General features: G+C 38.4%; 3 protein-coding genes across 5 annotated transcripts; 2 read left to right on the forward strand and 1 right to left on the reverse strand.

The window, feature by feature from the left end:
• Positions 1 to 87: 87 nt before the first annotated feature.
• Positions 88 to 5972, reverse strand: LOC137604564 (F-box only protein 47-like). Its single transcript, XM_068328392.1, has 10 exons — positions 5792 to 5972; positions 4948 to 5106; positions 4578 to 4654; positions 4172 to 4246; positions 3582 to 3690; positions 2821 to 2994; positions 2161 to 2310; positions 1913 to 2055; positions 1436 to 1595; positions 88 to 402 (listed from the first exon to the last, which is right to left on the reverse strand). The coding sequence occupies exons 1-10, from the start codon at positions 5970 to 5972 to the stop codon at positions 305 to 307; spliced, it is 1326 nt and encodes a 441-aa protein (XP_068184493.1). The 3' UTR covers positions 88 to 304.
• A 1273-nt stretch (positions 5973 to 7245) lies between these two features.
• LOC137605127 (claudin-14-like) lies at positions 7246 to 13181 on the forward strand. 2 transcript variants are annotated; one of them, XM_068329555.1, is made up of 4 exons: positions 7246 to 7435; positions 8624 to 8914; positions 9063 to 9324; positions 9800 to 13181. In XM_068329555.1, exons 3-4 carry the CDS (start codon positions 9091 to 9093, stop codon positions 10304 to 10306), a joined length of 741 nt encoding a protein of 246 aa, XP_068185656.1. In that variant the 5' UTR covers positions 7246 to 7435; positions 8624 to 8914; positions 9063 to 9090; the 3' UTR covers positions 10307 to 13181. The 2 variants fall into 2 exon arrangements, with proteins under 2 accessions (XP_068185656.1, XP_068185657.1); XM_068329556.1 differs by lacking the exon at positions 8624 to 8914.
• Positions 13182 to 14365: 1184 nt separating this feature from the next.
• Positions 14366 to 27319, forward strand: LOC137604999 (high-affinity choline transporter 1-like). 2 transcript variants are annotated; one of them, XM_068329308.1, is made up of 9 exons: positions 14366 to 14910; positions 16074 to 16323; positions 16686 to 16799; positions 17412 to 17567; positions 17668 to 17816; positions 18385 to 18528; positions 18788 to 18941; positions 21446 to 21663; positions 21979 to 27319. In XM_068329308.1, exons 2-9 carry the CDS (start codon positions 16149 to 16151, stop codon positions 22630 to 22632), a joined length of 1764 nt encoding a protein of 587 aa, XP_068185409.1. In that variant the 5' UTR covers positions 14366 to 14910; positions 16074 to 16148; the 3' UTR covers positions 22633 to 27319. The 2 variants fall into 2 exon arrangements, with proteins under 2 accessions (XP_068185409.1, XP_068185410.1); XM_068329309.1 differs by lacking the exon at positions 14366 to 14910 and having other exon boundaries at positions 15998 to 16323.
• The last annotated feature ends 24 nt before the right edge of the window (positions 27320 to 27343 follow it).

A 27343-nucleotide genomic window follows, 5' to 3' on the forward strand; every position in this document is an offset into this window, starting at 1 on the left:
TAAATATAATTTCACAAATAACAAGTATAAGAGCAAGATTTTAAAACATTTGAGGAAATATTCAAAAAATATTAATAACCACTCTATATGGCAAAAACAGCCAACAGATACATTGTTGTTTATAAGCTACAGTGAATTGTAAAGACAATTATTCCCCAGTCTTCATATTCTCCTGTCAAGTCTACGATTGTTGAGTTGGTCTGTCAATCTAGTTCAGTTCTCTTTAGTCATCTTCAGAATTGGCATGGATTTATGTCCAAGTCACCATGTGACACTCCTCTTTTAAGTGTCATCTGCATCATTCCTATTGAAGGTGCATGTGGAGGAATCTAGTATGGAAGTTAGCAATGGAGCTCAGGACGACACACAAGTTCTGGAACGTCTCCCTGTCTTCAAACTGGTCTCCTGGAAAGAGATGACAATTCAGTGACTTTATATTACTGTTATCTGAAATTTGAGGGATCCCACAAGGCAGTCATTGCCAACCTGGAGTAATAAAATCCAGTTAGCAATATGACAAACAAAATAGAAAAGAAAAGATGGAGAAAACAAAGCCATCTGTTTTTTAGGCTTTCATAAATTACTTCTGAATAATTTCAGAAGAACATATCACACATACAGAGAAAAAATCTAAGGAATTTAAATATACAGTATACAACTATTGAGTCAAGAATTTCATTCCACAGTCAGATGGACTAAAACCACACTTTTTTCATATATTCACAAAACTCACACAATAATAAATACAGCTCCTCAGATGTGTAACCGTCAACACAGATAAAACAGGTTTAGAAGTGAAAAGAGGGATACAGTTAAATAAACAAGTGTGTTCTCTGTGTAAAGAAGCACTTAAACATGGGCTAAAAATATAGTAAATAAAATAATGTAACAGAAAGAATAGCTATAGACTTACTGTCACACATGTCCGCCATCTAAACAGCGATGCCGAGGACTGACCAGCAGGTATTGATTTTTTTTTTTTTTTTCGTATTTCATTCCATATATTTCATCATTTTTTGTAAATGTCAACATATGTAAATTAAGCATACTTTATTCGGTAAAAATCTGAACCGGACTTCTTTAAACTGCAGTGTAAAATATCTGCAAAAGCGGTTGTCAAACCTTTCAGACCAAGGACCCTTTTACTGACACAAATTAGACCACAGACCTCATTAGATAAGACTTTATCCCTGGATACCAGTTAGCTGTTTTATTACACAAAGTATTTGAAACCCATGACCAAACCAGCAACACAGTCTGTCACTCAGGAAGGAATTACAGTAAAAATAATTATTCCCCACTTTGGGTGAGAAGAAATTATTTGCCTTACAGCTTCATTACATCCATCCAAAAATTTACAAAACAAAACATTTTTTCTGTATTGAGAGTAAAGAAATTAATAAAATTAAATTCACACAAGTAAAAGCTTCCCTACCTGCTACAGACAACCCAAAAATCTCCCTGATGACCACTGAAAACATGTTCTCCAGCTCCTGGATGAAGTGATACTTTTCAGGACCTGTGTTGAACAGCGTGCAGGCCTGTTCCACCAACTTCACCGCCCAGGACATGTGGAACCCATCCTTCTCACATACCTAACAATAAAGGCATATGAAAGAGAAACCTAAACAAATGTACCTTTTAGTACCCAAAATGTCTTCATTGCTAAAAAATCTGAGGCTGACATTCAGAATTGGTGTTTACACAATCAGAATGACGGACAGCAGAAGTGAGAGTAAACCGTTGTTTAAACATACTGTATATGAACTTTACATGAATATAATTAAACCACATCATATCAAAGCATACCAGAGATGGACAAAAATCTTATCCCTAATTTAAAATCTATCTTTGCCAAGATGTGAGTATATAGCCAAATGAAGAGATCCTTAAAACCAGCTAGTATTCTCACCAGTATGATGTACATCATGAGTCTGGAGATCTCCGGGAGTCGGCTATTGATGGCTCTGTTGCATATAACGGTACAGCAGAAATTACTGCCACACAGCACCATGAGACGAGCCACATTCTCCAAATGCCATGGATGAGGAATGACTGCAGAGGATGCAGAGGAAGGATGATCAAATTTGCAATCATCTGATTGTATTCACTCTCTTCATTGCTTTTTAAAACTATTTCAAAATCACTAAAGTATGATACCAATGAGTTCCTCCAGGATTGCCAGCATTGAATGGTTGGCCTGGTCATTGACATCAATTTTACCAACAAGCAGAAGGATGGCCCTGGACAGGTCCCACAGAGCATTGCAAGGCACACCCCTTTCCACCACATCCAGCCAACCGACGGTGCCTGCAAGTGGACAGCACTTCACTAACTGTGTCTTACTGCAGCACATTGCAATAAAGAAAAATACAGACCACTCACTGAACAGAAAGAAAACCAAGTTTTTCAACACTAATCTTTAGCTACCCGTGTCGTTCTCAGAAGTAACATGATACTATGAGTGGTTCGATTGGGTCTCATGTGAGCTTTTGTGGTTGAAAACCAAAGACTTTCATGGTCAAGGCCATCAAAATTCAACATCTTTAAAGAAAAACATTCAGCCACAGGCAAGGTGTTCATTGATTTCAGAAGAATACATTAGACTCATGACAAGACACATCATAAACTTAATCCACATTGTATTTGTTAACCTCGAACACTGTGGCAAAAGTGAACTAACCTTATTTCAAGAAATAAACCAATAACTAAGAAATTGTCATTGTCAAATAAAACAGTAAATTCACTGTTTTCCTAAACTTAAATGAGCACAAATTGTATGATGATTTAAACTCACTCTATCATTAAAAGTGATCTTACCATCAGAAAGTAAAGGTCCGTAGAGGATGAACAGTAAGTGTGCCTGGCAGACCATGGGCCACGGCTTAAGGAGTAGTGTTAGCCAAAACTGCCTCTCCTGCTCGTTTGGCCATGGGTCCAACAGAACCTGACGGCAGAAGAGACGGACCTGCAGTTCCAGGTACCACTTCATTCCTGAGGACAAACAAATGAGGAAGTAAACATTCTGTCCACATGATGCTTATCTATACTTTTACAAAGGTGGCCACATAAAGGAAAACACTTTATATTTCAATTTGTTTTGTTTATGTTTACACTCACTTGTTATTTCACTCATTTAATTTCAGAAATCATATTACCAAAACTTTTATCTCTATTACACAAATGGGGAATTTTTGTCCAGTCCTTACTCACATTCATTCTGCAACTGTAATTAAAATGCATAAAAATGGAAGAAAGTAAAAATTAGTAAGTGTGTATTGTGTCCAAGCTATTAATGCCAGCATTCCTGGGTGAGACATGGAAATGGCTTTAGCAGTGTGCATAGATGAGTTTCCAATCTGAATGGCTACAAAAGCCAGAACCAACAAGAGAAGGAAACAGAGGGTGAAAGTGAGGGAGGCTTTTATCTCTTGATAACCATTTTTTAAATAAAAAATAAAAATTACAAAAAGAATGACAAACCAGTAAAAACAATGTCCCCTCTGATAGACTGTCCTCCATACCACACTTCTACTTGTTTCTGTTCTGTATTCAGCTACATTTGACTTTTAGACACTCACCTGGCTTTCCAGTAATAACTGCCTCAACTCTTTGTGGCAGGTTTGTGTGGTCACACAGGAAGCTGAACACTCTGTGGCATTCCATCTCATCCCAACCTGCAATCAGTGTCTGTAAAGGGTTCAAAAGAACAGACATAAGCACTGGATAGCAAAAGACTTCACAACATTTCTTTGCTAAAATATGTCGAGGAAAAAGGACAAAATAGGGAGGTGAGACATAATTTCTACAATTTCTAAACAGCAACACAAGGTTGCAGAGATGTCTCTATGTAGGTGTGTTCAAGCGCAGGGATTCATAAAACGTGCCTCCCCTTGACTCCCACAATAACAGTGCCAAAGACTCAAAACCCCCACTGTTCCTCGACCCATTTCTAAATCCTCACTCACTTCCTGTTGCAGGATAGTAAACACTAGATGATGTAGGGAGACTTCAGAGAACCACAAAATTGAAAGAGAGCACATTTTTGTCATTTTACTGTAAGGCTGTCATAACAGGATTTTACATTTCACTTCAGTTTAGCGATTGGCACAGACGGTTACTTGGAGTTTACAGTTTCAATTTCCTCTTGTAATGATTAAAATGCCCTGACCTGGAGGAAGACTCCAAAGGTGGCAAAGCCACAACAACTTTCTGCCAGACACTGGTTTATCATGAAGCAGGGGATCTGAAAAATCAGTGAAACAACTTTATTCACATATTATTAACATAGGCTATTATGGCATGTGCAACACTTCAAAGGACCTAAGAAGATTTTAAGGCAATTACACAGTAAAGTTCTGATTATTTTATCATTATTAGTCTCAAAGACAATCTGTTAACGTCAGAAAGATGCTTTTTGTACAATTTTATTTAGTTTTTTGTTGTGTGACTGATTTATGTACCATCATATCATACATCCTCTTTGAAGAACTTGTAATGTAAAATGTCCACAAACTCGAAGCACTGTATGTTTAATATAAAGGTGTAGATATGTTTTGCTCTTCTCATTTTCTTACCTTTGAAAACTTGCTGAAGACAAAGTTTAACCTTTGCTTTGTTGGTAGTAACAGGGTACATCTCTTGAACAACAAACCTAATGCATGAACACAAATGTATATTGTCAAATTATATGTGACAAATTCTGCTCTTTTGTTACCCCTCCCTTAACAGGCCATCTTCTCCTGATTATTCTGTAAACATCACAGTGTTAAATTGTGTAAAGACTATCATTACAACCACAGACCAATAGTTAGTGGGTTATAGTTTCGCTGGATGCCGTCCAGAGAAGACCTGCACAAAATTAAATATTCCTTGACATAAATTGTCACCTTCACTCAGTCACAAACTATATTTCACCTGCAGTTGTTTAGGCAGAGAAGTAATTACCCAGGTCTCTGTAGTGTTCAATAGTGGATTCCTCTCCAAGGCAGGAGGGCGGGTGAAAGCTTCCAAGGACTTTTTTCTTCCAGGCGATGGTGGAGATGTAGTCCATGATGTATCTGGTGGTTTCCTTGGACACCATGCTGAAGACACTGATTTCCACCACTGACAAACACACATTTTCTATCATGAAATACTCTATGTATCAAAATTGACATGTGTTCTGCAAATTCTGGCTGGTTTACAAATATAACTAATTTTCTAAAAGTCTCCCAAAAGTAGTCAATATTTTGAAAAGATTAATCCAGTTTTTGGACATGTCCAGAGGAGAGATAGTGAATATATTGGTAGAAGGATGCTGAGTTTTGAACTGCCAGGCAGGAGGCCTAGAGGAAGACCAAAGAGGAGGTTTATGGATGTTGTGAAAGAGGACATGAAGGTAGTTGGTGTGAGAGAAGAGGATGCAGAAGACAGGGTTAGATGGAGGCAATTGATTCGCTGTGGCGACCCCTGAAGGGAAAAGCCGAAAAGAAAAGAAGAATTCAGTTTTTGGGTCAAAAAATACAAAAACTGGTATTTCAAAGTTATGAAAGAGAAACTTGTCTCCACAGTTTCTTTCAGTGCTGTGTAGATAACAAAAATATACATGATAAGAAAATCACAACTTTCTAATATGATCCATTTTCAGATAAACTGACAATAAAAACTTAGAATATAATAAGTTAGAAATAAAATGTCCTATTTATAGATATTTCATTTAAATACAGTTTAATTTGCTGAATTAGGTTTTATTTATACGGGGACGTGTAGTCGTTACGTTATTGTAGTGAATGATATTTTAGGCCCTTACCAGAGAGTTTATCCAGGACCATCTCCACCACCTCCAGCGGGAGCCTCTCCAACAGGTTACCGGTGACGGTGCACTGGCTGCGGGGGGACCGAGCTGGATGCGACCGACTGAGAGTCTTATTGCGTGGCTTGGACTTGCATTTGAATGTCCTCTTCCTTCTCCTGGACGTTTTCGTTGCCATTTAGAATACCTCTGATTTCAGAAAATACAGCAATGTTAGCTTTAAATTGTGCTATTTCGAGTTAGCTACCAGTCGCATGGAAATTACATTATAGAAGCTAAACTATAGCCAAACTAGCTAATGTAGCTAGCAGTAATCTAACTAAAAAGTCAACTCCAGAAAATGCAGCCAGTTCAGTTATGGCTCATTTTTATGATTTACTTGCCCAGTCACATACTAAAACATACAGTTAAAGCAATACATTATCTTACCGACACTATATATTTTACTTAATGCTAGTAATTTCGATAGAAAGTCCCAATTGTGGCTCCTTAAGTTTTAAAAGTCCAGTCCGCTGCTGTCTGCTTGTCTGAGGTCTCACGCGACAAGGGCGCGAAATAAGTCAAATGAAAGAAAGGTTTCAAATGAACAAGAGAACTTTATTTAACCTCGATTCAGAAAATATTCCATCAAATATCAATAAATATATTTGTTCTATATTTTTACATTTATTGTTACTTTTATTATTAATCACTGCCCGGAGTATACATTTAGTGGTACAAAAATTAGATAGAAAATTAAGCTAATCAGAAACATCAGTATTGAAGCTTCATTTTATTTTGATAAATACAGTATGATTATTACACAGCAAAAAAAAAAAAGCAAGATATATTTCCAATTCAGTAAATTTCATCATAGACGACGTTCAGATGTTTGATCAGACTTTTTTTTTTATTATCAGTTTGTTCAAGCATGGTGTAGTATACACCTGTACAGTAGAGGTCAACTTAAATAAACAGTTGGGTAATTTAGTACTCTGTTGTTAATCTAAATTTATATTAAGTCCAAACAAAATCTCAAAAAACTCTGATGACTTTACAGAAATTCAAACATGGTTCCACTAACACATTACACGGTTTTAATTTATTTATTTGACTGCAGCATGCTGTAGTTGTTTTCCTCACAGCTCCCATCGTTGCTTCACCTGACATGACCCACACTTTTGGTTTGATCAGAAAGAATGAAGGGAACACACATTTCATGTTGGTGCATGGCTTGTACCTGGTGCAATACCTTGAGAATGTTGTGTATGTTTGATATTACATATATAGTGTTGATAAGGAATGTGTAGTTCATAGAAGAGAACAGCTTTTCAGATGCCGGCAGACTTCCTGTGAATCTTACCTGCCATTACTCTGTACAACAAACCAGCAACGCTCAGCTGCTTATCACAGGATTACTCTGCTTAACTAAAGCTATAACCCTTCTGCATTCAAATGGCGTCTCCCAAAGGCAGACGTTGGAGAAGATCATCCCTTCACTAAAAAGCTCCGATGAATACTACACAAGGGACCCAGGGGAAGGGCCGACAGGATGTCACAGCAGGTTCCACTGCAGGCACAGATGGATAGAGCAAAGAACTACTGAGAAAGTTGATGGACCTCAGAAGAACTCCGAGATAAAACTCTTCTGATTGCAGAACCGTATGTACTACACCAACAATCATAAATGTGCACAGTATTGTGTTATGACATACACTCTGGCTGCCAGCTCTGAAATATTGCTTGAGTAGGATTAAATTCCCACTGTTGTTGAAACTACTTTAAGTGCATGGATAAGAATGTTTCTCATTTTTGAAGCTGATCTCTTCACAAATTTATTGAGCTTTTTCCTTCAGTCTGGTCATTGAAATGCCCTTTATTCATTTACAAATTCATGAAGATGCAGAGATCAGGAATGTTTAATCAAAGACAGCACATCCAGTGAGGGAGATATCTCGTCTGTCAGCATTGCTCTTGCCTTCTAGTCTTGTTTAGTCCTTCCCACCATTCCACCTCTTGTCCTGATTGTCAGAACAATGCTGCAGCTGAGGGAGATAATATCTATAGCCCGCTATCCACGTTGACATTCAGCAATCTTGCAGATTTTTTTAGCTGCAGCAGCAGAGCCAGAAGGAGTTGTTTGGAGAGACAATGACAGAAGATTTCTTTATCTAGAAGTGTATATCTGGACACTTCTTACATGGCTGTGGCCCTTGTGTAGTCTGATTGGTGTGTGCAGACATTACTGGCAAGTGACAAGAAGTTATAAATATTAAAATGAATTAGCCGTTTGCTGCTTTGAAGGCCAATTATTGTGAAATAAGCTACAAATTAAAACCTGAATAATAAATCAGGTCTTTTAATCAATCTCATTCTCCGAGGAAGTCAACACCATGGGCACAGTTTGGTTTATTTTCTTTCAAATTTAAAGGCTGCTCATTATTCAGGATTTTTTTTACAACTGAGAACATTTTGTACATAACAGTGTTTAAAAAAGTAAATGGTTAACTACCCACAATTCTCACATTTTGTTGGAGTGGGCAGCTTTTAGTTATGGACTACAGCTCCCTGGACTGTTGAGAAATGTCCAGGTGACCACGGGTTAGAGATTAAATTATACATAATACAGTACAATGACTTTATTAAAACATAAATCACCAGTATACCACGTGGGAATGGTAGCAAGGGGGGTAATTGAATAGAAGTGCTCTGTCATCAAGTCATTCAGCCCCTCTCTTTGTAGAGTTGTGACAAATGTTCAAAGTTGGTGGTTTATAGCAGAGCTGTCAGCATGGGTGGCTTTTGTAAATGTTTAATCCCCACTCACACTTGCGTTCTCCTTTCCTGAAGGGTGGGGAGCTTAACAAATAGACTGCTGTAGAGAGCATTTAGCAGGTGAAGCCGAAGATTGCTCTCATTAGTTACAGATGCAGTCACCTGCCATTCACCAGACTGATGCCAGGAAAATTCCACAGCTATTTCTGCATTTAGATTCTTGAGGAAAGACTTAAACTCCGTGACTGGATGTAAACTCAGAGGAATTTACTATACTCCAGGGACCATGTAGAAAACAGGAGGAATCCTGAGTTATCTTCAGTCGTAGAGCAACTGCAGTTCTGCTCTTGAAGGGTTCTTTTGAAGGTGATGATATTTATTTTATTGTCTTATTTATGGATTTAAAATATATTATGTTTCTTAAGTGAAATATGACACATAAATGCCATAAATTGCTGTGATATATGCGTGTTCACCAGCATGGTTTTAAAACTGTAAACTTTGTGCTTTGTAGGTTGCGCATCTATCTCAGTGACTAAATCATGGCCAGCATGGCGGTTCAACTCCTCGGCTTCTTCTTGGGGCTGCTAGGGTTTGTTGGAACTCTAGTTGCAACTCTGCTCCCCCACTGGCGCACCACAGCCTATATAGGCTCCAACATCATCACAGCCACAGGTTACATGAAAGGCCTGTGGATGGAGTGTGTGTGGCACAGCACTGGCATTTACCAGTGCGAGCTTTACAGATCACTGCTTTCACTGCCGCAAGATTTGCAGGTACCTCAGACTGATTTTTTTTAAAAATATCCACAATATTTTAACAGGCAGAGCTGACATGCCATCATATAATTACCAATTGCATGTGTTTTCATACTCTCTTGTTCCAGCCAAAGTTTTCAAACTTGCTCTTACTTTTATTTTGGCATCTGAGAGTCACTGGTTTTCATGTTGAACTGTTTTTAGGTTTGTTTGTTTTTTTATTTGATGTAACTATTTTATCACATTTTAAAGACAGTTCATACGCAGTTAAATAACCTTCCCCTTGAAGTGAAAACTGTTAACTGTAAATGAGTTCAGGGTAGATAATTAACTCATAAGAAAGAATGGCTTACACTTTATACCCATTATATTAGCCTGTCTATTTAACTAGTAGCTGTGTTGTTTAATCTTGATTACAGTATAGAATACAGATTTCTAAAAATACTACCTAGAATCCCAAGGTTAAGTGCCTAATTGTTCTCCTCTACTTAAGGCTGCCCGGGCTCTCATGGTGCTCTCCTGCATCACGTCAATCATGGCATCTCTGGTGTCTGTCATGGGGATGAAATGTACTCGCTTTGCCCGAGATTCATTGATCAAGTTTCCACTGGTTTTAAGCGGAGCAATTTGTTTTGTCTGTGCTGGCCTTCTCTGCCTGGTCACTGTGTCCTGGACCACCAATGATGTCATCATGGATTTTTACGACCTCTTCCTCCCCAGCGGGATGAAATATGAAATTGGTCTTGCTGTGTATCTTGGTTACGCCTCGGCCTGCCTAAGCCTGACAGGAGGATTGGTGCTGTGCTGGAGCAGCTGTAGTGAAAGGTCACGTACCCCCCTCCATATGCAGAGGAATCAACCATTGTCACCTCCCCCTGCATTCAACCAGCTTTACCCTCCTGCTCCGCTCTACAAGCCCCCTGGGGCCCTGAAGGACAATCATGCTTCTTCCTTTTGTTCCCATTCCAACAGCGGCTATATGCTCAATAATTATGTCTAAGACTGGCAGATACCATCACTAGAGTGACAAGGTTACTGTTGAAACCACAAAAATACAGTACGCTCAGAAAAAACAGTTGACTAAACATTTTTGCTATAGATCACTTTTATATTATGTATTTTTTCTTCTTCCATACACATAAAATTAAATGAAAATTTTCACTTTTTAGAGAAAGACAGCTGGGTGACTTTCTCACTGACCCACTGCTGTGCACCCCTCAAACCAGAAGCTGGCAGCATTTTACAGCCAGTAGTCACTGAAACGACCTCAACTCTCCTGTTAATGGACAAGCAATCACTAGGTCATTTCCTTAGAGCTGTCTAACTTCTCTACAGGACTAACACTTCCCCATAGCTGTTTCAATTATTTTTCTCAAACACATAGATCAAACACATTTCCATATTTTCATGCTAAAGAAAATTTAAGAAGTAAAAAAAATGCCAATACATAATAATTTAACGAAAGGTAAGTAAACAGCTCCAATCAGTAAATAGTAATTAAGAAGTAATAAGTAAATAATAGCTGCATGTAGTGATCAGTCAACGGCCAGGATTACTGGAATTCTAGTAATTGAGCCATTATTAGCAGCATTAACTCAGTTCCATTTTAAGTTTTTTGTTTGTTTTTTTATGCAAAGGATTATTTTAAAAAATGTTTTTCTTGTTCCTTTGTTGTTCTGTCTGAAACCACCAGAGATTTGGGTAAGATCTTTTCAAAGCCACTGGATGGCGACAGAGTTCTTTTAAGAAGGCAGCTCCTCGTCTCTCCCTATACTGTAGATTGTATTATACGCAAATTGTGTAACAGGTTACTAGATGATGAATGACAATGACTTTTACGGAACATGTTGGTGATTTATTTGCCATAAATGTGATGGGAAATATTTCAATCATTCACTCAATAATTCTATCACTGAATGAGGCATTGTTTGTGAGGTGTTTTGTGTCATAAAAGCAGCTGTAAGACTCTGGATGTGTTTCTAGGCAGCATTTGTTAGACACAGTTCCAATATGAGGTCTGTTGAGTTACCTGTCAGCCACATGGAGCTTCATTAAAAGGCTATATCACAATTCAGAGTAGTCGCTAATTTATATCAAGCATTTAGACTAAACATTTTAATTTACAACAAGCAGATTATTTATAAAATACTTATATTTGCAGATAAAACCTGAAACAGTGCCTTACAACTTCTGGGAAAATGCTTCCATATAAATGTTATTGGAAATACAGTATATAGTAAGTTATTATTTAAGTCATTTAGTAATTTTTATTGAATTTTCATGTAACTTGTTGTGTGCAAGATGACCTTATATGGACTTGTTCACGCAACTTTGCCTCCGAGTCTGTGTTCCTAGTTTCCAGTCAAGCACCTAGTTAAAAATCCTCTGGCTCAAGACTTTTAAACACAAACTAGAACCAATGCTGTCACAGACTACAACATCCCGCGACACCGCTCAAGTCTAAATTTTACCCTGACCTACTTGCATAGGTCAAAGATCAAAGCTAGTGCTCTGACCTACTGTCATTGATCTAAGTACTGGCTTTGATCTATGGTCTAACTCACACTGGCCTTCTCCCTCGTCTTTCTATGTTATCGAGTTTCTGAGTATACAAAAGTTGAAATTTGACCTTGACCTAGTTTTCTCAACATCGTCATCTCATTTTCATCCCCTTTGCCACCTGAGTAATGTGCTTTTTTGTTTCATCTTTCTATCTGCAACGGTTGTGAAGATATTTGGTGGACATACAAACGATCGAACGAATACTAAATATTATAATATATCACGGCTTTGAAGCAGGATTTAACAAAGCAACAAGATATTTGGTTTATGTAGTATAAATATTGGGGGAAGTCTTATTGACTTGAACTAGTTCCTCAGATCTATTCGTATTTGTTGAGCATCTATAAATTTTGCCATTTTGTGTCATCTATGATTTTGTGGACTACCAGTCAACCAATGTATGATTTAATTTGGTGAATGAATATTTCACCATTCACACGAAGAATATTCAAACACATACATATACCTATATTATCAGAACTGAAATCAAGAGCTGATGTCTAACCAATTTGCATGGTTTTCTTGATCATAGCCAAAACTGCTTTAGTTCTTAAATAAATAGCTGTAGCATTGTAACTTGGAACAGCTTTTAGGCATTCCGAGTTTTATTTTCTGTCTGTTTTAGTCACATGACACATGTGAAGTGCTCCTCTAGTAGAGAAAGTATGAAGAACAACACAATTATATCACAGGCTCTCTAAGGGGTAATCTTGAGGTGACATAAGCACTGGAAACAGGCTTTCAGCAGGCCTATGGTCATCTCCACCTGGCCTCTCGTCCTGCACTGAACCCAGCTGAAGTACTGGGGGCCTGGTTCCGTGTCAGGGGTCAGCGGCCTAGGTTGCCATGGTTAACCTTTGTACTCTAGCAAAAAGCCATCAAAGTCATAAAGACATCAAAGTCTCCTGTGATGTATATATTAGAAGAGATTAAGGGCTGGAGACAAGTGGGTCAGTGCAAACTTCTACACTACCTACCATGCTGCAGTCTGGTGCTCAGGTAAGACCAAACATATGTGAGTCATAAACCAACCCAAAACACTTTACCTCCATATCATAAATGTAGTCTGCAGCATCACACATGATCTGGACAGATGTTAGTTTACCTATGATGCAGTCTTTAACATGTTGAAACAGTAGTCAATCTTCCTGTGCCTGTACATCTATGCTGTGAATGGACTTACTCTTGATATCATCAGCCTCATTATGTGAGGTTGCCTTGATGGGAATATAGGTGCCATCTATGCAGGCATTGAAATTGGGAAATTATAAAAGCCATTAAAGTTTCTAATCCAAGCCTGAGGTTGCAGCACAATGCCATTAAGAGAATTTATATTAAAATTAATTTATCAGATTTGTACATCATTCACCTGCAATCCTGTGGAACTATACCTTGATTCTGATGGGTTTATTTCCAGGGAATTTGACAGACTGGGGTTAAATTTGTTTCAAGGCAAGGCGCACTGAGCATCTTCCACATTGTACAGAAAACTACTGTTTTAAAAAAAAAAAAGAATAAATGCAGCGCTACACACAATACCTGCTGGGATATGAGAGCATGACTGATTTGTTATACTGCAGATGTGTGGATGTTTTGATGGATTGTGACGTGAACAGGAACCGATCATAAAGATAACTGTCTGGATATGACGGGACATCTGAAAGCGATACTATATTTCATTTTCTATGAATTAATGCTGAAACTCCATCAATGAGGAAATTAAAGTGCGCAAGCAGCTTTGAAAGAGGGCGGAGTCAGAGGAAACCCTGGGTTGCTGGAGTAAAACCTGCTCTGATCAGGTTAGCTCCAGAGAGTCTGTTACCATGGTAACAAACCCAGAGCTTCAGTTACCTTGCTTCCTGTCACAGGTTAGGTTTACTCCTCTGACTCTGGGTTAAGTTACCTCACTTTGCGAAACTGGAAACCTTGGGCTTCCGTCATTTCCGATCATTAAAGTATATATCTATCTAAAAAAAAAAAAACACCTGAATTTCCCTTGGGATCATTAAAGTATATATCTATAAATCTATCTATCTATTTCAGGGTTAACATACTCAGGGTTAACATACTCAGGGTTTCCACTAAACCTGCTTCATGAAACAGACCCACTGTTTCCTGTTGTGGTATGATGGAAGGCTGTTGATTTAAGATCCAATAAAAGTTAAAATATGATGAAGATATTCCCTTGAACTACTTAACATTCAACTAAGTAACAGGTCTCTTACTGGGAATTAAAATCACCAAATGAATTTGCTGCACATTACCGTTATTTGGATTGGGGGCCCTCCTGCACATACATATTTTTTAACAGTATTTTAATAAAATGTTTTTAAGAACTCATTCGATGCCCATCTTGAAACTAAGACATGACAAAGTGGTCTCACAGAGCATGAAACAGTAAAAAACCTCCTGACATATGGCTTTGTAAAAAGTGTTTGCTGTGATATTAAAATTCAAACACTTGGGAGTGGAGTGATGTTCATTCACGCATAAACCGGCCAATAAAAATGAACAGTAATCCTGTATTAGGTTTTAGCCTTATCATCCTCACTATACAGCCAACATCTACAGGATGTCTGCAATGGTTTGATCGTGAAGCAAGCCGGGTACTAGTGTGAGCTCGTAAATCAGGTTTGAATGTAACCTGGCAGAGTGAAGGGTTCATCCGTTGCCAATATGTTATTATGATATTGGAAAGCTTTTCCGTAGAGGTTGTGCGTCATGCCACTCTCTATTAGGTGCTATTTTCGTCCTGCCCTAGAAGACATTTATCCACCATCTACCCAGCCTGACAGCACCCAATAAACCCACCACTCCTGTCTTCTCCACACCCCCACCCTCTCTCCCCATCCCTTACTCTTTCCGTCTTCCTTTCTCTTCTCGACAGACTTTGGTAATTTAAAAAAAAAACAACAACAACAACACACAGGACAAGGGCTTCAACAGGATTCGTTTGTGGTACCTCGACAAACTTAAATACGTGAAATTACTTTGGTGGTCCTGCTACAGTAACCGGATTAGACTCGTTTCTCCATAGGGGAGGTAAGATCATTTCCTTTCTAATGTTTTTTTGCTCTACTATGTGCTGGCTGATCCTAACTGCATTTCATTATAGTGACAGATGTTGATTGAAAGAGAAATCAATAATGTAATACCGGTATCCTGGAACCTTGGTGTCAGCACAACGGGGATCGGAAACCCACAGGTTTGATTTTAGTGATGCTGCACATCAGAAACGAAAACCCACTGCATCTGTTTGATGTGTGTCATTAATGGAACGCAGTTGTTTGGGGGGGTTTTTGGCCGCGTTTATTGACTTTTACGCACGATAACGTTACATGAAAAACGGAGCACATGTTTTAAAATCGCACTACAACAAAGTAGGACTGCTATTTCTTGTAGATTTTAGTGAGAATTAAACGATACCACATTAGTAAATTAGTATAGCAACTGGAGTGTCGCACCTAAACTGAGGTAGCAAGTGTCATTAAACAACCAAACTGTCTTAAAAGTGTAACATCCACAATATATCAAATCCTCCTATTTTGTTACTTCGACTTTTGTTCTTGTTTTGATGCATATTTTTGATTTGTTGTAACAAAAAGGAACACTGGTTGATCTGTTTTGGCTTCATGCATAAATGCTCACTGTAAGTAGCTTTTACGGTGTAAACATGAAAGTGTACATGTCGTATTTTGTGGTGTAGCAGGAATCACAATACAAAAGGAAAATGTGTGAAAATATCTTTCAGTCTGCATTGCACTGGCAGTTTATTGGATAATTGTGTTGTATATATCGTGAAATTAGATAGATAGATAGATAGATAGATAGAGTCGTAGTTACATTATATATATATATAAATATAAATATAAATATAAATATATATATATATATATATATATATATATATATATATATATATATATATATATATATATATATATATATATGTATATCCCTGACGAAAATTGTATATTAAATTTCAAAAATAAATAGCGTTCTAACATTGATCGTCAGGTTAATAGTTTTGGATGGATGAAGTCAGATTCCGCCCATTGCGCACGGAAGCCAAGTCATTACAGTTTCTCTGCCATTGACCAGATGAATAAAGTGGGTCGTAAGATGAGGTTTTTGTAAACCATTATTCCAGTCCTCAGTCAAACCTACGGTTGTCCCATAGCTTTTCCTTGTTTTCTTCCTTCAAGTTCGCTCCATGAAATTCCAGTCCTCCGTGCGCAACAGCACTTGATCACCGGCGGGGAGGACGCAGACACAGTAGAATGGCTATCCACGCCGAGGGTATTGTGGCCATCGTGATCTTTTACTTGCTTATTCTATTCGTGGGGATCTGGGCAGCGTGGAAGAACAAGAACTCTGGCAATGGAGACCGGAGCGAGAGCATCATGGTCGGTGGAAGGGACATCGGGTTGTTTGTAGGTGGATTCACTATGACCGGTGAGTTATTCATCTACGGGAAGTTTCTTTTACGTTTCTGTAACTATTCAATATCCCCCACAGGTGCATTTTTCACGGTTGATATAACGTGTCCAGAAAAAGAAACGCACCAATTCCATTTTTACGCACGGGCAGGCTGTTGCCATAAACACTGTTACCGGCATTCCAATATTGTAACCATGTCGTTTCTCAGTACTAACTTCTAGAAGCAATAACTGATTCTTGAATAGTATTAAATGTGTAGATAAGTCCAACACTATCACCTCATGGAGAGCTGTGACGTTGTAAATATCTGTTCTCCCTGACCTATGCGCATCCTTTGATATTTGTTCAATTCTGTAATCCTATATACTGTTTTTCAGCTACATGGGTGGGCGGGGGCTACATCAATGGAACAGCAGAGTACGTCTACCTACCAGACTATGGCCTGGCTTGGGCACAGGCCCCTTTTGGATACGCTCTCAGCCTGGTAGTAGGTAAGAAAGTGTCTTTAAAAACAAACATATCAGCAGTTTAAAGAGTCAGTGAGAATACTGGAGTACCCACAAATTAAGAGCAAGTAACGACTTTAAGTGTCAGAGCAGTAATTATGTCCTGATTCACAAAGTATTTTTCATTAAAAGTTTCTAATAATTGTATTAAATCCACTTAGATTAAAAACTTAATTTTTTCATCCTTTTCACAAGTTGCTGTTTTGTTTTTTTTAAGTTGTTTGTTGTGTGGTAATGTAGTTCAGATCTTTTAATTCAATCTCAGTGTCCAAGGGCCACATCCCAAAGCTGTTAATTATTGTTCATTATTGCTCTGGCTTTGGTCAAGAGAAACAAGTTTCTAAGCTCTACTGTTATGAATATGAATTATAAAAAATGCTATACAGCTGAATTAGTCATCTATCATAGAAGTGCCGCAAAACAAAGCGGCATGGTCCTACCAGAAATACATTCTGCCTGGAATTTAAATGGGAATATGAAGTATTTCAACTAGCTACAAACAATTCTATAAGGTTGCTACTACTTGAGAGGTTAGTACAGACTTATTCTCAATGGAAAAACCTCAAACACCCTCTTATAATGTGTGACATTACTCAGGAGGCCTCTTCTTTGCTAAGCGCATGCGTTCACGTGGATACGTCACCATGCTGGATCCCTTCCAGCAACTGTATGGGAAAAGGATGGGCGGACTCCTGTTCATCCCCGCACTGATGGGGGAAATCTTTTGGTCTGCAGCCATTTTATCTGCTCTAGGTACGTGATTGTTGGACATGATCACTTGTTACAAATCTGCATGTATGTTTAAACTTTTCCTCTGACTGTATCTGAAGAACTGAATTCATTGTCCCTATAGGTGCCACTCTGAGTGTGATTGTGGACATAAACATCAACATGTCTGTGGTAATCTCAGCCTTGATAGCCATCTTTTACACACTTGTTGGGGGGCTCTACTCCGTGGCATACACAGATGTGGTCCAACTCTTCTGTATCTTTGTGGGTTTGGTAAGTTTTGCTGTCAGCAACCACCCAGTAAGGGTCTGAAGAGGTAACAGTGAATTCCAGTGATAGATTGACTTCAGAAATATTAAATAAGATACAATAGGTACAGCACAGAGTGATCACCCCAAAAATGAAACTGTCATCAGCCAACATTTAATTATAATCTCTGAAGTTTTACTGACCAGTCTACCTGCCTTGCCTTGAACTATGTCATCTACTTCAGATTACAGATTTTGAAAAATTGTAAAGAAGCTCAACAGGGTTTGGAGCTATTTCACCACAAATACATCACAACTGAGCCCCACCACATATAGCTGGTGGCTTTTTATTTTTTTCTATCCCTGACCTCAGATGGTCCACAAATACCTATTGATTTATCGATGGCCCACAAATACCTATTATTATTTATTATATTGATTTATATGTAAAGTCATACTTCTACTTTAAATGGAAAAATAACTATAAGGTACAATAGTAGAAGCCTTGACCATAGAACTACAGTATTTTTAAATCATAAAATGCCTGTATAACAAGAGTAATATTTGCATCGTAATTCCTTCTTCTCTATCAGTGGGTCAGTGTGCCTTTTGCCATGTCCAATCCTGCCGTGTCTGACATCAGTGTTTCAGCCAAGGAAGCGATCTACCAGTCACCTTGGCTGGGGAAGATTGAGTCTGAAGACCGATGGCTCTGGGCAGACAACTTCTGCTTGCTGGTAATCCATATTTTTAACAGAAGATTCATCAATTGCTACTTTATTACTGTAAAGCAAATTCCACACATATTATGGTGGTTTAAGTGACAAATTTATTGTGCAACCAGTATATTTCATTATTATCATTATAATGATGAATAACGTATATGTCACTTAAAATTAACTTTACTGTCCCTTTAAATTTCAGAGCTGTGGTGGTCAAGCTGATTGACATGGATTTGTTTGGTGTTTGTATTTACTATGGTGTTTTTGTTTCTAGATGTTGGGGGGGATTCCCTGGCAGGTCTATTTTCAACGGGTTCTTTCTGCCTCTTCAGCTACCTATGCCCAGGTCCTTTCCTTCCTCGCCGCCTTCGGTTGCCTGATCATGGCCATTCCGCCTGTCCTCATAGGAGCTATAGGGGCCTCCACTGGTAAATAAATGAACACTCACACACACACACACACACACACACACACACACACACACACACACACAAACACAAACATAAACACACACACACACACACACACACACAATTGAGGCTTTACTAGACTATTGACCCGAGCAGACGATCCATGTCAGCCAGTTTGATGTGGATGCTTTTCAGAAAAGTTAAAGAGAAGGTTTGTAACATTTGGCTAATTATTTATTATATTTTCATTGTTTTAACTTTCATCATCAGGACATACCCCACATCAAAAACAGCAATAAAAACGTGTGAAATGTGTGGCTATGAATAGGACTGAGCTACTTGTGCAGTACGGTATTTTCCACACTATAATGTGCACCTAAAAGCCTTTAATTTTCTCAAAAACTGACAGTGCGCTTTATAATCCAGTGTGCCTTATATATGAAAAAGGTTTTAAAATAGGCCATTTGTTGAAGGTGCACCTTATAGTCCAGTGCGCCTTATATTGCGGACAATACTGTGCTGGAGTGTCTCAAATTTGTTTGATTATTATTTTGAAACAAATTTAGGTAAATTAATCACTCCAATTGAGTATGTTTTATGAGTGGTTTTTTTGTCCTTCATGTGGCCCTGCAATGTGCTGGCGATGTGTCCAGGGTGTACCCCACCTCCTGAGATAGGCTCCAGCACATCTGTGACCCACAAGATAGAACAGTGACTGAAGACAAGTCAGTTATGATTGTCTCGTCCTCAAGGAAATAGAAGGATGTTGCTTTAATCCAAGGGAACACAATGCCCTCCTGGGATGTTTTTAAGCCCTGGGGGCCTTTTCTTCCAAATCTGTGAATTCAGATGGAAACAGGATAAACAACATTACATTGATCTTGTCACAACGGACAGAGAAACCAGCCAATGTAGTGAATATTACATCTGAAGAGGAGCTAATTAATCTTATCCATCTGAAGTGGTTTCATGTGTAGCCGGCACTGCTTGTGAATATTCAGTGGAGAGAGAGAGTATGCAATTCTCTAGATGATGGATAGAAAAAGAAGGAAGAAAATAGAAAATATTGTCTGAGGGTAGAACAAAAGTTTGTTCTGCTATATGTTAAGATGGGACAAGATTGCTTTTGAGAACTGGTGGAGTTGAACGTATTTTTAAATACATGATCCAGGACTCCTTGGAAGAAAAGATCTTGTATCTCAATTGGAAATTCCTGGGGAAAGAAAGTGCAAATAATAAGTAGGTAAGTAAAGTATGATACGCAAGTTAAAATGATCCCTACTGGGATAAAAAGGCAAACTACAGTTCTGTATAAAAAGAGCTACCCAAGAGGATGAATCCTGTAACCATTATTTGAGCTGTTTCATGTCGTGCTTAGTTAGAATTTTGAAAAATAAAGGATTGCCATGTCTTTTGGTACACACACTCATACATTCACGTAGTGTCAGCAACAACAAGGCAGTGAATGAAAAAATGATAATAATGAGATATTTACTGTGGTCTGCAGGCCCAGTACCCAAAAGTTTAACATCAGAAAAGTCCTTGTGCACTATAATAATATAGTTAGGTACTTCTGCATGGTTATGGATTGTGACTCAGAGACACTTCAGTTATACACAATAATATTATGGTAAATTAACAGTTTAAATATTTTTAGAAAAATGTCTACATATAAAGTAGTTGTGCTCACAGATAGTACATTATAGAAAACTGCACTATTGGCCTTGATGGAAATGTGTGCCCTGATAGTGCGTCTTAAGTTGTTAAATGTCATCAAACTATCATTCTAATCAATAATGATGAATGTGGTAAACACAGTTTAACTGAGAGAGATGCTGTGTACAGGTTCACAGAGATGATAACTGTTAACTGTTTCGTGTTTGTGAAACAAAATAAATCCATGCAATCAGTCATACTTAATGGATGCCTGTTTTGAATCAATGGCTTCAATGAATCATTATTAATTAATAGATTGTTCATATTTTATTCATCATCAATTTACAATTAAAATGCAATTAAAGGACTTAACGTATTTTTCAGTGGTGGGTCATATTTCATTTTCAGACCTATGGTCCAATAAACACAAATCAAATTAATAATTCAGAGATATTAAACAGTCAGGCAGTATCTATTATTACTGGAATCCCAGCACTACTTTCCTTCCCCTAATTTTAACAAACAGACTAACTCTGATCATCATCGGCTGTCATTCAGCACCCAAGCAGGTGAAGCTTTTTTGTTTCTCAGCAATTAAGGCAGATGTGTCCACAGGGAGTATTATAATGAGCACCAAGCAGCATTTTTCTCAGGAATTAATTACTGTATATTGAAGCTTTGCCTGACTCAACCTGTTGCGTTGTTTTGATTTCTTTTCCAGTCCCAAATTCATGTAAAAACTGGTGCTAAAAATCCAATTCATAGTCTTGAATGCAGAGGCTGCTGATCAGATCGTCATTGCTGCATTTACAATCATTGACAACAAATCATTTTCACTACAATTCCGTTCACATTTTTTCTTCCAGACTGGAATCAGACTACTTATGGATCACTCGCTCCGAAGGATAAGGATGAATCAGACATGATTCTTCCCATTGTGCTTCAGCACCTCTGCCCTCCCTATGTCTCCTTCTTTGGTCTGGGAGCAGTGTCGGCTGCAGTCATGTCTTCAGCAGATTCCTCCATTCTCTCAGCCAGTTCCATGTTTGCCAGGAACATTTATCAGCTCGCCTTTCGCCAATCGGTAAGAATTCCAACTAAAACTTCTGTGATTGTTTTCATCATGTCAACATTTCAAGATGTCAGATAGTTAGGTTCTTTAACTAAAATGTATTTACATGTCCTTCAGCCTTATTTGTTTAGTAATAAAGCAAATGTCAAAATATCAGCAACTTACACTAAATATGGGGCTCAAGTTTGTATGCTGACAGGATTAGGTGTGAATCATGGTTGCTTGTCCTCACAGGATCACTAAAATACTGTATCTCTGTCTTTCTCTTTCTTTACCTCCCTGTCTTCTGTCTGCTTCTTTCTCAACTCTCTTTCTTCCCTCCTCCAGGCATCAGATAATGAGATTGTTTGGGTGATGCGCATCACCATCTTTGTTTTTGGAGCTCTCGCCACTGCGATGGCATTGTTAACAGGATCAGTGTACGGCCTGTGGTACCTGAGTTCTGATTTGGTCTATGTCATCATCTTTCCCCAACTTCTCAGCGTGTTGTTCATCAAGGGCACCAACACGTACGGCTCTGTGGCTGCCTATGTTGTTGGTCTTTTGTTACGTATTGGTGGAGGGGAGCCCTACCTCAAACTTCCTCCCTTCATTTTTTACCCAGGGTGGGTGACCCAGGAGAGAATCCACCACCTCACTGGAGATGTGGAGTACTTTGTCCAGCAGAGGTTTCCTTTCAAGTCTGTGTCTATGGTGGCATCCTTTTTAGCAAACATGGCCGTATCTTACCTGACAAAGTATTTATTTGAAAGTGGCATGTTGTCACACAAGTATGACTTCTTGGATGCAGTGGTATCCAAACACAGCAAGGAGATAATGGACAAAGCAACGCTGGTGAGCAACCAAGATAGCATCACCCTTTCGGAGATTGCCCCCGTAAAGCAGGTCCTAAGTGCATCACTAGCTGGGACATTCAGCAATGCTGAGGTCCTCAGTGATGATGGGGCTTCTAGTCCTGAGTCTTTCCACATTGAAGACTAGAGGATAAAGGCACAAAGATGACAAGAACCAAGGACAATTTTTAAACAAGCATCAGCGATCTTCAGGAAACTTGGTACTGCCACCATGGAAGCAAGATCATCAGAAATTTGCTGTTGCTTCCGAGACTCCACATTTTTTTTGTGCTGATGCCATGGTAACTCCTTTCTGAGATCCTTTACCCAGAACCAGTAGGTTGAGTCAGCTATTTCCATCTATGTTCATTCTTGTATTTTTTGTTATTATGACCCTGCAACCACTCCGTCTAATTAAAGTGTTTCTATAGCAACCAGTGGGACAAAACAAAGATGATGTGGTAGACATATAGTATGTGAAGACATCAACAAGCATTTTCTGTGCTAAGTAAAGTGCAATATATTGCCAACGCACTGTGAGTGTGTGTGTGCGTGAGTGCGTGAGTGTGTGCGTGCGTGCGTGCTCATGTAGACTTTGTTTAAAATTCTCATAAAGAAAATTTATTAGAGCAATAATAGTTTTAGAATCTTAGTTGTATCTTTACAATAGATGCTTGTGTGCTAAATTTGCAGGTTAGTTTCGGAGACCAATGTTTGTTTATTTATTCATTATTTATTATATTTCAAGTTTTGTGTTCAACTTCCCTCACACTTGCTGGTTTTGCACACAGCTGCTATGTTCTGCACCAAAGGTGGAGGAATATTTAAGGCCCTGTAGCATAAAAACCTCATATATGTCCACCAAGCAGTTTTCAAGTGTTCAGTGGTTTTACAGCAATTTGCTCTATAGCACTGCCTCTTATAGATGAAAACAAGGTTGAATAGAGCACTGACAGTTGAGTTGTGGGCCACAAAACCGAGACAATAAGCTAAGAAGTGCTCTCAAACTGAGGTGACTCCAATGTGGAGAGAGAGTCATCTCTTTTCATTGTGTTTCATTGGTATACTCATCGATTAATAAAGCATCTGGGATGCACACATTTTTTTTAATCATATCCCAGGGATGTAATACTTTCTTGAGTATAACACGGGGCAGAAGCGAAGCTCGAAACCTCCCTCTGCGACCTGCTATTCCTCACTTGGGGCAGTGATTGCTTGGACTAATTGTAGAATTCGTACTGCAGAATCATCAAGAACAGTATAAATGTAATTCCATATCAGCCTTTGCTTTCATCACACTCCACTTTTGAAGCAACCAAGTATGTTTATTTTGCAAGTTCATATGCAAATGATTACACCTAATGAAAGCCTGGAAAAATTTCAACATTTAAATTAATTATATTTGAATTAAATATAAATGTATGAGACTGTAGATCTCACAAACTATATTTTGAAATGTGTGTACATGTGATGTATTTGCTCATACTAAACCTGTATTGACTGTCCAGCCACAGCAGGTTAGAGGAGACAGGAAATGATTGTTCCTCCTAGGATAGTGTCAGCAGCACCAGTCATTATTGATCCAGTCCCCAGTTGATTAGCCCTCAGGACATTTGATTAATGCTGCAAGGGTGTTTGAAACAGTTTATAAGGGTTTGCTGTACAATGTGCTGCATTCAGTGATTAATGAAGGTATAAATGCTAGTGTAAAACACCCAATGTCTTTACTGACATTTTCCAAGATCCAACTGTTTGAAACTATCCAGCACCAATTTAAGCAGAATGAATTTCAATCATATGCAGAGATATTTGGCATTGTTACTGTCACTGTGTTTTTTGGCTATTTGGTGTCTTTTTTAAAATGTGGGGTCACCATAATTTTGGTCAGTTGCGAAAAATGACTTTGGTATTATTGGATATGAATAATTTTATCTTTTATTTAAAAGATAAGCTTATATTGTTTATTATTAGGTATTTATTTTATTAACCATCATCTATCAAGCCCAAAACCAAGAATCCATCTGTCAATATTGAGCTCCCATCCCAATCTGCCGTGTGGACAGTACCACAAGCCACACAAAAATACTCTTTAGAGTGAAGGCAACTGCATCCCTTCATGGAGCCATGATAAGTAGAGGTATAGTAACACTAAATCCCTATCTGCTCCTGCCTCATCTTCAAACATAAATAACAGTTGTGGAATTTATGATTTGCTGCCAAACCAGCAGCAGCCTCGAAGTGAATTGGGGGTCTGCTGGTGTAATGCTGTCAGGAGTTGGGTAAGATTTAAATGTGAATGTAAGTGTTCCTCCTCATCAAATTAGTTGGGGTGAGATATGATGAGCGTGTCGTAGCATTCACAAACTTCCACACACTCAGAAAAGAATCAAAGCCAGCTGCTGAACATTAGTGACTATATGTTGTAAACTGCAATGATGCTGTATTTTTGTGTGATAAATGTATATACCAAAAGGCATAAGAACAAGTCTACTTTTAAATGAGTCATTGATAATGTTTGTTGACAGTGACATTACAGCTATGTATTCATGCAGTGTCTATGAGAGGATAGTTGTAAACATATAGGATCAATGGAATAAATTATATAATTTAACACAATGTGGTTTCATCTCCATATGCACATGCATCATCATGTGTGTGCGTGCGTGCGTGCGTGCGTGCGTGTGAGTGAGTGTGTGTGTGTGCGTGCGTGCGTGCATAGGGTGTGAATTGACTGGAGGAGGATTCAATCTAGATGTTTCCCCTTGCTTGGACAAATCAATCAAAATGCCCACCTCAGAATCACATGACTGTCAAACTGTCAGCCCTGTCAATCACCCTTTAAAGCACACACACCCACACACACACACAAACACCCACACACACACACACATAAACACACTTCTCAAAGACATTCAGAATTAAAGCATTTTGATCTGTTGAGAAAGGATTCATTTATTAAAAGAATTCAATTTAAACTGGCAACAACAAAAAAATAAAGGTAACCTGACGCAGATGATTTTTTGAGCGCAATCGCTCATTATTTAAAGTGTACAAATGTGGTAAAAAAATAATATGTTGGCAAAACACAAAGCACGTCTAGTTTGCTGGACTTTGTGAGTTTTCTTGTGTTTCCTGGATTTTGTGTTACGGATTAAATATGACTGAACGCTCCTCTGCCAGTGTCCTGAATTTGGGTCCTACTCCTGCTCCCCGTGACAAGATCTGTGATGTCAGATAGCCCTATCAATTTGTAAGATGAAAGTCAAACCACAAAAACAAAAACCTCTGAACCTCAATCAACAGTAGCATAGGCTAGTTTCATGTTTCATGTCTCAGTTTCATCTTTTCTGATGGAATCAGTTGTAATGAGGAAAAGACAGATTATTGATTGTGAAATACTGTAGTGTATAATCTCGTTGTCATCTAATCTATATGTTTTTGGTGCAGTTTCTGTTTTGTTACTTTGTCATATTTAAATTAAGGTGATAATTCGTGGTTAATAAAGAATAAATAGGGATTATTCCTGTATTTGCATATGGCTTGAGAAACCCAAGAAGATACGCACAGATGTGTTTTGAAATCTTTTTCTTTCAATAGTTTTTCCATCCATCTATTTTCCTGCAAACGTTGACAGTCTTTAATCCGTCTTCGAGTCACAGGACTGTTAAAACCTCCGATCTCAGCTGGCTACAGACAAAAGGAAGTGCACACTGGATAACATGCCAACTCATCGCAGGGCCACACGAAAGACAAACAATCGTTCATGCCTACACTCACATCTACGAACAGCTTGGAGTAACCAATTCACCTAAGCTGCGTGTTTTTGGAGGTGGGAGGAAGCTGGAGAATCCGGAGAGAAGCCACGCCGACACGGGGGGAACATGCAAACTCCACACAGAAAAGAATGAAACCCTGAACCTTCTTGGTGTGAGGCGACAGCACTACTCACTGTGGTCTCATGCAGTGCTGAGTTTGTCCTTTCTTTTTTATTTGTAACCTTTCACTTATATAAGCACATTTAAATCATGCTAAATCTCTTGAACTGATATGGGACAGAGTCCCCCTCGGTGTCTTGGTTTCATTATGTAAGAATAGTGTACTCTATGCACTTTCCATGCCTCTAGCAGAACACTTGACAGCGAGCTATTATTATGTCAATAGAATAAGACCGAGGCGTGTGAGCAGGTATAATAGTTATTAGTGTAGGTGCCACTGAAATGTGCTACAGTGTCAGTTGATTTGCCTGCAGGTGACAGACATGAGACGGGTCCAATATAATAAAAATTAAATGGCAAAAAATCTAAAAAGGAAGCATGTTTGAAGTGTGTTATCATCTCACAAAACACTCCCTGGATAATAGTCCAGGAGTCACTTGTCCCTCTATAAATCTGAAAGGATCTGTGCTCAAATTCTCTTTATACAGACATCTACAGTATATATGAGATTTATGTAGGTCGAACAATCAGCAGGCAGGCTGACAAAAAAAGCAAGAAACTGGTGGACGACAGCATTTTTTAAATTTGCTCCAGTGAATAATAAATAAATGTAAAACAGAAAAAACAAAGTAGAGATACCTTCAAGTCCATGAGCTAAATACCTGGGAAGATGAAGGAAAAGATCATGTAAATAATGAAAGTGCCATTTTGAAGCTCCTGGTCATGCTCGCTATAGTGGAAAATCAAATGTCTGCTCTGAAGTTTGTGTGTGGGTGGGTTTTTGTTGTTGTTGTTGTTGTTGTTGTTGTTGTTGTTGTTGTTGTTGTTGTTGTTCTAAAATTATTTTTGAAATTGCTTTGTAAAAAATATAATTTAAAAATATGTTCTTTTATTTCTAAACCTATATCTACGTGCAGGTGTTTT

This window comes from Antennarius striatus, chromosome 12 (assembly GCF_040054535.1).
Source record: "Antennarius striatus isolate MH-2024 chromosome 12, ASM4005453v1, whole genome shotgun sequence".
Lineage (NCBI taxonomy): Eukaryota > Metazoa > Chordata > Actinopteri > Lophiiformes > Antennariidae > Antennarius > Antennarius striatus.